The sequence below is a fragment of the Nannospalax galili genome, unplaced genomic scaffold, assembly GCF_000622305.1.
Source record: "Nannospalax galili isolate Female #2095 unplaced genomic scaffold, S.galili_v1.0 scaffold488, whole genome shotgun sequence".
NCBI lineage: Eukaryota > Metazoa > Chordata > Mammalia > Rodentia > Spalacidae > Nannospalax > Nannospalax galili.
This window is the reverse complement of record NW_008360316.1, coordinates 271,116-280,418: the sequence shown is the minus strand read 5'-3', so window position 1 is coordinate 280,418 and position 9,303 is coordinate 271,116. Positions and strand designations below refer to the sequence as shown.

Here is a 9,303-nt window from a genome sequence, read left to right as displayed (position 1 = left end):
TCTTTTTGAGACAGGGTCTCCCTGTAGCCCCAACTGTCCTGGAACTCATTATGTAGACCAGGCTGGCCTGGAACTCGCAGAGATCCGCCTGCCTCTGCCTCCCAAGTGCTTAATGTTTAAATTTCAAGAATAATGGAACTTAGTATTGAAAGGAAGAAAAAAATACTTTAAAAATCTGATACTGCTGCAAGGATTAGGTTTTGGTCTGGAGAACAGAAACAGTATCAAAGGGAGGAGGGAGAATTTACCTTGTCATTTTGGGGGTTTCTTCCCTCCCTCTGCTGTTTCTGTTCCAGGCAAAGGAACTAGTACAGCATGCCCAGCTCAGTTGCCTATCTTGTAGGATAGGGAGGCTGCATCCCCACGGCTCTTTTCAATCAAACTGAGTTGTTTAGTCAACCATGATATCGGAATAACAAAGAGAACCCCACCATAATGAGGGAAATGTAACAGTGAGACAAGATAGAAAGTATTCTCTTTCTTCCTGGCTGTGTCCACCAAATGTTACTGGTAGTCAGGTCTGGGCTGGTTCTTTCCAGGTTCTTGGTCTCTTATCCAAAGAACTGAAAATAAAGGCTCACATAGATTCACATAAGAAGCAAGACAGTTTTATTTGGAGCAAAGCAATAATGCAAGTTATAGGGGAAGATGCTGTTATGGTTGACAGTGGTCCACATGGATAAAGATACCCAAAGACCTCAGGCTATAGACTGGAGTTTCTTTTACGGGATCTAAAGGAAAGAAGGGGATGGTTTGAGTGTTTCTCTATTCTTATTAATAGATTATATATTAATTTCTCTACTCCACATGTCCCTTCCCATAATACATCATAGTACGTGTAGGTGAAGGAAATAGGCTGCCAAGTACATTATTATGAGAGGGGGCGTGCATAACCCAAACTAAATGGGGGTTCCAGGTGCTAAGCCATCTCCTCTGCTTGCCCTCCTCAGTGCCATTACCCACCAGAAGGGCTAAAGTTAAAAAGAAGGACAATACCAAATCCTGGTGAGAATGTGGGGTAATTGAAATACATTTTAATGCGTGGCAGAATTATACATTTATGCCATCGATTTTGGAGTGTTTGTCAGAATCTGTAGTAAAACTAAAAATATGCTAACCCCATGAACAGCAGTTTTCCTCCTGGGAATATGCCCAAGAGAAACTAATACATGTTATTCTCCAGAAAAAGGGAGGTGGCAGGTAAGGCATCACGGCCACACACTGAGCTTTGCCTAGGAGGGTGGGCAGGTGTCATCAAAGCAGGCACAGATGGAGCACTCAGGAGATATGAATGAATGGTGTGTTTGGAAATAGCATTGGGCAGTTCTCAGTGGCCAGAGCACACATTCCAGAAAGACACAAGCTATGGGTGTCCTAGTTAGCTTTCTGTTACTGTTGATAAAACACTGACCAAAACTAACTTAGGGAGGATAGCATTTATTGCATCTTATTCTCACTGAGGGAAGCCAAAGAAGAAACTGAAGCAGAGACCCTGAAGGAGTGCTACTTACTGACTTGCTCCCCTGGCCCCTGGTCAGCCGCTTTCTTAAACAATACAGTACCACCTGCCCAGGGCTGGCACCATCTACAGTGGGCTGGGCCCTCCCACATTACTCAACAATCAAGAAAATGCCTCACAGACATGACCATAGGCCAGTCCAATAGAGGAAATTCTGCAATTGAGGTTCCCTCTTCCTAAGTGTGTCAAGTTGACAACTGAAGCTATCCAGCACAGAGAAGAAGGCAAGGTCTTCTAGAACTTGCTAGGAAGATAGACAGCCATGAGGAGAAGCTAGAGGGATGGCAGCTGTTGTCAGGACAGCTGGGGTGAACTGTCATCACTCTGATGCCATTTTATCAATGTCAGTAGGTGCCTCTTTCCAGCTCTGAATTTTACAACCTGCCATTCTGTGAGGGATGAGCTGGCACACTGCTCTAACTGATGGTTTTCCAGCAACACTTCCACTTCCATAATGGCAGACAGGTAGAAGGGTGGGAAATGACACCTCAGCCAAGTTGGCTTAAACCACCAGCTGATACAGTGGAGAATTCCCTCAGCAGCCTTCTAGCCTTCTACCTCAAACTGCCACAAGAGTTATAAAATGTGCCCAAGCTCTGCCCTCCTAAGTTTACCTCAGCCTTTTCCTCTAACTCTTCCTCCTTTTTTCTACTGACCATACCATAAAAGACAACACAGGCTTTGGTCATGGACAGTATCCTTAGCAAGTGTATAAACATCTCTTAGAACAGCAGTTTCTCTTTAGAGCAAGGTTCCAGCTTCTCATGTGAACCCATTCTGTAGAGCAGTTCCAAATTCTCATGAGTGCCTCACCAGTCTCTTTGAAAAACCTGTAACTTTTATTCATCTCTGAGCTAAACGGCCCATTTCTGGTTCACCAGCAGACAGTCCATGCTGGTCATGTTCTTGCTAAAGTAAAAACAAGAGAAAATGGCCTCATTCAGAAAAAGGGGAAGGAGGCAGAGGGATAACTTCCTGACCTTAATCAAGCCAGGATCCTGGAAGAGAGACTGAAATACCTTTACTAGCACTTAAAGGAAGGTTTCTATCCATGCATCCAGGAATGAGCTGCTTTACACCACAGCCCTTGAGAAAGATACTTGGCTCAGGAGACTGCTTCACTTGCCTGGCAGGACTCAGCCAGTTGCTGAATTCCAATTTCCTAATGGCTTGAGGAGCATAGCCTAATTCCCTGGCTGGTTTCCCTCAACAGATTAATTTATGTATGCTCTTCTGTTCCTCTGAGAAAGCTCCTTAAATAGCAATGAAAGGAGCTTGTAGATTTCAGTGAGGCAGGGAGCCTACACTGGTCCACAGGGAAGGGAGGGAGGCTGCTGTCACCACTGGGACTCAGAAAGGCAGTCCCTGAGAGTCGGAAGCCACATGTGGAAGGCACAAGCTCGTGTTTCACTCTGGGAATTTCACTGGGCAGAATTTCTAGATTCACTCTCAGTCCCTAGTGTTCCCGGTCAGCAGACAAGCGAAGCAGGAAACAGCTGCCCAGAGAAGCACACATCAGAAGGTCTATCTATCCTTGGCACAGGCCAGTTGTCTCTAGGTCAGATAAGACCCTACTTTCAGAAGTTAACCCCTCTGGGGAGAGCCAGAGAACAACCATCAGGCAGGTCCAAGCAGATCCTCCATGCTCATCAGCCCTGGGTCCAGATGGTAAGGATGGAGAGACTCTACAGTCTCCCTCCCATCAGCTCTCACCCCAAGATGCAGCAGAATGTAGGGTTTCTCTGGCCTCCTGCTTTTATCCTGTAGTAGAAACTAGAGAAAATGCAAGTGAGCTTCTGTGGCAGGATCCCAGTCCCCAATGCCTCTGTTAAACACCCAATGCCCCTCCTCTGCCAGCTGTGCTGAATTTGAAGACAGATTTAGCACCACCCTGTTCCCTGACAGTGACAGACTTAGGTGTCCCCTAGCAGTCCCATGCCTGGGAACCTTGACCTTTGGTACCTCCTGAAGCAGTGTTCACTGGTTTCCTTTATCAAGTAGATCCAGACAGCAGCCATCCTCGCCAAGAGCTATTCTCTAAAGACTCCAAAGATGGAACTGCAGGATGGCACATACTTATCAACAAGCAGATGCTACTAGGTGCCCAGGGACCCATGCCCTTCCCAACTTTGAAGCAGCATCTATCCCTGAGGGCTTCCTTCTCCCAACAAGCTCCTGCCTCTTTTCTCTCTTATGCAGTCAAGCTCAAATGATGGTGAAAATTGGTTTGTCTCTACAATAGTTAGCATCCATGCCCCCTCTCAGGTGCACTTGGGCCTTCTGGGGATCCCTATTACCCCATCATGCTGGGGTGACTATCCATCTTTAGCTCCTATTGTGAGCAAGACACTGGGCGAATTAATGTTAAGAAGTATCTCCCTCATGGGTACAGAACCTTGTAGACATATAGTGCAGAACAGTATAGTACTGGGAATCCAGAGGACAGTGAAGCACAGAGCAAGAAGAAAGCCTTCACAGTCTGGAACTGCTCCAACTGAGGTTGCCTGGCAACAATGGTCAGTAGAGTGTAAGTTTCAAATGATCCACACTTTGCCAAGTTACCACCTATACTAAAACCATCTGTGTCGTGCTGTGTGCATGTCTGTGCCTATCTCTGTATGTGTGATATGTGTGTGTGTGTGTGTTTTATGCATGCAAATGTGCATGCATGTGGAAGCCATAGGTTGACATTTGGTGTCTTCCTCAATCACTTTCCCTATTTACTTATTCATTCATTTTGAGATAGAATCTCTAACTCAACCTGGAGCTCACCAATTCAGCTAGGCTTGTTGGCCACTGAGCTCCAGGGATCTGCCTGTCTCCACCTCTCCAGCACTGGGATTATAGACAAAAACCCATGGACTTGGCTTTTTACGTTGTTGCTGGGGGCCCAAGCTCAGGTCCCCATGATTGTGCAACACACAGTTTACCAACCGAGCCTTCACCCAGCTCCTCTCAGAAGTCATAGTTGCTGCCCATCACTTTTAGTTCCTTAAACAACCCTTAGTAAAACAGCTTTGTAATTTCAGTAACAAAGAGCCTGGGAGATAGACTAGGGTCAGTATGTTATGGGGACAAAAACCAAACAGGATGCAGAGACTGAGAAATACAGAGAAATGCCAGGCAGAGATTCCACAGACAATCCTGAGGGTCCAAACCCATGCTGAGAAGAATCTCACATGAACCATGCAGATGGAGCTCATCTGTTTCAAATCCTGGGAAATGAAGCATGTCGTGCCTTCTAAATGGGCCCCTTCCTCCACTCCTCCCATTCTCCCTGCTACCTGCCACCATCTTGCTTTTAGAATGTCTGTATCCTGTATTTGTGTGTGATTCAGGACCCACCATGACAGGACTCCCTGCTTCTTTGGGATCCTTTCTTGTTCTGATTTACTCCTTCCCTGATCCTGGCTGCTGCTATGCCCACACACCCTCCCTGACTTGCAGATTCTGCTCTCTGGCTGGCACACACCTCAGCAGCTTCCAAGGTTTTGTTCAAGCATGGCTTCCTGAGGCAAGATATTCCTCCCCTCCCCCATGCCACCTCAAGCCCCTCTGTCAAACAGACCACCCCCTCCTCTGTACCCACCCTGCCTTACACAGACTTGAATACTGTTGAATACTGACTCTCTTTAATGTGTGTGTGTGTGTGTGTGTGTGTGTGTGTGTGTGTGTGTGTATAAAGGACAGAAGACAGCCTCAGGTGGTATTTGCCAAGGTTTCTCACTGCACTGGATTTCTCCAAGTAGGCTAAACTGGATGACCAGCAGCCCCATGGATCTGCCTGTCCCTGCCTCCTCACCTCTGTGGTTACAAGTGCATACCACTATGCCCAACCTTTTTAATATGGGTCTAGAGCTCAAACTCAGATCAAGCACTCTCCTAACTGAGTCATCTTCCCAGCCTCTCACTTTATAATAGCTGAATGTCATATTATCCTCTGGACCTTTTTATGTTAGAGAACACATAGAAAATGATTGTGGTCATACCTATATAGTACATAGGCTGCATGTGGAGAGACTAATATCATGACACATATTTAACCCATTCAAAGCCTAAACATACCAGGCGAGAAGCTCTGCACAAAAGACCCTCTGTGATTATTGATTCAAAGAATACATCAATTAGAATATAGAATTAAGAGACTTCTAGAATGAGGCAAACGGAAGATCTCAGAAATCAATGAAGGAATGTCCACAGAGTAAAGACATAATTAAGATCAATTATGAGACCAAAAGAAGAGTGTGTGGGCTGCCTTCCTAGGCCAGGCATTCAAAACCCCCTTGTCCAGCATGGCCCTGGACTCGATCCCTGACCTGACCCTCCTTCACTGCCAAACTGCACCGGCCTCTACTTGCATTGGCTTCTTTCCCCAACATACAACCACTCATGCCATCTCTAGGAACACAGCTGCCAACCAGGTGCACCTGTAGGTCACTTCCACTGAAGTACTGGGCAGGTGTGGTCTCCCTCAGCACCCGTAGGTACCTATTATCACATTCTTGGTTATTTTCTGTCTTCCATTCTTTTAATGAGGTAAAAATAAATTCATGTGGTCAAACCAGAATCTTTCCCCTCCTTACCCATAGTAAGTATTCTGTAAATAGATTACATTAAACAATAGTTACTATGTGACTGTGAAGAAACCAGGTTAATGGGGGGGGGGGCAGAACTGTCTGTTGTGAAGGCCAGTGTCTTAGCCCACTGGATATTTGCAAGAAGGAAATGCCCCTTTTAGGAAAGCCTAAGCAAACGCTTTTGTTATTTTCAGGATTCATAAATCAGATGATCCTGTTCCAAACAAAGCCAGACCCAGTGTCCTCAAACCCGTTATTTAACTGTAACATCATAAGGTTTGCCTGCAGGTTTGGAAATGGGCCAGAGGGATAAATGGAGAGAAGCACAGGTGAGATGTATGTGAGCAGAGGGTCCAGTTCTGAGCAGAAGGAACCAGGTCCTGGTGGACTGCAATGCAAGAACCCAGCTGGGCAGTGCTGGTGTGTGCAGCACTGTGAGGCGCTAAGGGTGAGACTATCCACCCTACCAAACAAACTCAGGATTGGTTAGGAGCCAACAGTTCCCCCATTCTGAACCTATCTCCTGAAAGGCAAAACAGAAAAAAGAACCAGTAGCTCCTCCGAGCACGTAAATAAAACGCTGGCCTCCCCACAGCCCCTCAACTGTGGAAGATACACGGTCCTGTGCCAGAGGCAACCTCTGGGATCCTGTCTTGGTGCTGAGAAGCTGTTTTCTCCTAATTGAACCATCCTTCCTGGAAGGAGGGTCATAAGACTAGGGAAGCCCAACGAAGTTAAAAGGCTCGGGATGCTCAGAAAGTTACAAGATTCCCAAGGCCCTCTCCAAGGTGATAAAAGCAACAAGCAGTGGCAGCGATAGACACCAGTGGAGCTTCAGCATCTATGAGTCACTGCTCATGCTGAGGTGGGCTTTTTGTTGATACAGCTACAGTTGAGTCACACATGCTTCTGCAAGTAACTCCAGCAAACTCATTGGCTCACCAAGCTAGACTTAGGTAGGATTGTTTCTTTAGTCTGTCATCAGTGCTGTTTCTGGGGTGAATAGATGTTTGTTCATGTCGCCCCAGGAAAAGTTACAAGATACCTGGGAAATCACACGTGCTGGAATCCAGTCCCATGCTGATGTGATCTGAACTTGTCTGTGTGTCTCATCCTCATCACTTCTGTCTCCATTCATACTCCTGGTATTCACGGGGAGCGGGGGGGCACACAGCAAGGTCCTTTTGGAGGGAAACTTAAATCCTGCCTACTGCCTACATTCTTTCTGCATTTCAAGGGATTCTTATCTCCATTCACCTGCTCAGCCAGGCCTTCCTGCTTTTTTGCTAATCCATTGGGTACATTCACATGTAGACTTTAAGGAATAGGATTTCCTATCACAACGAGGAGCTAGCTGCATCTCCTCCATCTCAGAAGTGGCTCCTCAAATGCTTTACTGCTAAGACATTGCTGGAAGTTTCCAGCGAGTGACAGTGTGTTTCATGCTGTATTTAACAATGAATCCCAGCGTGTCTCCTGACTAATGGCATATGCCCTCTCCCCACACAGGCACAGAGGGTACACAAGAAGTTCCCAAAACCCAGCAGAGCACACCACTCCTCCGAGAAGAAACCTCAGTCTACCCTTTCAACAAGCATCACTGCACCAAGCAATGCACAGGGCAGCAGCCAGCCATCCCAACATGACAGCCCATTCCTCGGGCCCAGTCGGACAGCCCAGCTTCCTGGGCACAAGCAGGAATGTGCCCAGCAAGTGAGCAGCACCCCCAGCCCTCTTTGTTCCTTCCAGAGAAGCAAGTCCTTGTTTTGTTTGCCCAGTGAAGCTCCCTCCCCAGCCTCCACAGTTGAACCACAGTGGTTTCAGAACACAGGGTCCTGGGGACAGAGGGCATTGAAGTGGAGAACCAGTCACCTCCTGTCCATTGATGACTTAGAGGGGGCCCAGGAGACAGATGTGGACACGGGCCTGCGACTATCCTCCTCCGACCTGTCTGTGGTCTCTGCATATTCAGCACCCAGTAGGTTCTGCAGCGCAGTGGAGACATCGCTCGCCTCTGAGAGCTGCAGCAGCAGCCACTGGCCAGCACACAAGGGTCCCAGGGAAGGACCACTGCCTGTGGCCAGCAAGGCAATCCCAGACACCTCCTGGCTTTCCCATCCTTTCCTCACCAAAGGTTCTCCCAGCTCCTCAGAGACAGCTGTCACTGCTCCCTCAGCTTCCAGTGCCTCATTACTCACAGAGTCATCCCCACAGCTCCCCTGTGATGCTTCCAAAGCCACACAAGCTAGCCAAGCCCTGTCACTACCCCCAGCGATAGGTGGTCCTGAGGATGATGACATGGAGGAGTTCTTCATCTAAGCGTGTCTTAGTTCCCAGACACAAACTCAGATACTGAGACTCAGGTTCTCCGTTCACAGGATGACCTTAGCCCTGCTCCTTAGCTTTGTCTGGAACTTAGTTATCTGTCTTCTGAGGAGGATTGTTAACAAATTGGCCATGCCTCCTGTCCTTAGCTGACAGGTGGCCTATTTCTAAAAGCTTGGAGAAAAAAATACTGACATTTTTATGCAAATAAATTCTCAACATAAAATTCTTGTACAAAATCTATTTTTTGAATGCTCAACTCAATTATACAATTTAAATGCTTCACATAATTATTTGAAATGAAAAGAAAAACCACTCAGCCAGAGCTAACGTGACAATTTTTCATGCTGTGAAAGTAAAAATAATTAAAGCCAAAATGTTGAATGTGAAAAGGATACTAAGTGACTTCTATGAGAGCTCAGTGCATGACACCAGAATGCACACTGTCCTGGATTGCCCACAGAGCGACAAGACTAGGGATCTGGAATCTTCAAGTCCTGCTTCTAGCAGATGAGTCCGCTTCCTGGGAGAGCTTCAACCTGCATCAGACAGCAGAATGTCTCACTTTAAAGCATTTCAGCACTTGAAAAGCTGGGTTTACACACAAGTGGCTCATTTGCCTTGTAAGGATTTAACATGCATAACAGATGCCTGCCACATTTACAACATGATTTGAGGTCTGAAACCTGGGTTTGCACACCCCTTTTCCACAGCACATTCCTAGTAGCAAGCTGGGCCTGCAGATCATCCCTTCTGGGTTGGTTTCCATAGGGAAATTGCCTGAAATTACAGAGTAACAGGCTGTAAGGTGTGATAGGTAGACAAATGTACCATTCTTTGACTTTTAAAAAGCACAACTTAAAGGCTGCATATATCTCAAGC

The 9,303-nt window shown here is 46.7% G+C and overlaps 1 protein-coding gene across 2 annotated transcripts in view; it reads left to right on the top strand.

Moving 5' to 3' along the window:
* Positions 1–9,295, top strand: part of Fam124a (family with sequence similarity 124 member A) — a 56,602-nt gene extending 47,307 nt beyond the window's left edge. For both annotated transcript variants that reach the window (XM_008824956.3, XM_029559599.1), the window contains exon 4: positions 7,606–9,295. In XM_008824956.3, the coding sequence (XP_008823178.1) occupies positions 7,606–8,415 (810 nt within the window). In that variant the 3' untranslated portion in view covers positions 8,416–9,295. The remainder of the gene's footprint in view (positions 1–7,605) is intronic.
* Positions 9,296–9,303: the final 8 nt, after the last annotated feature.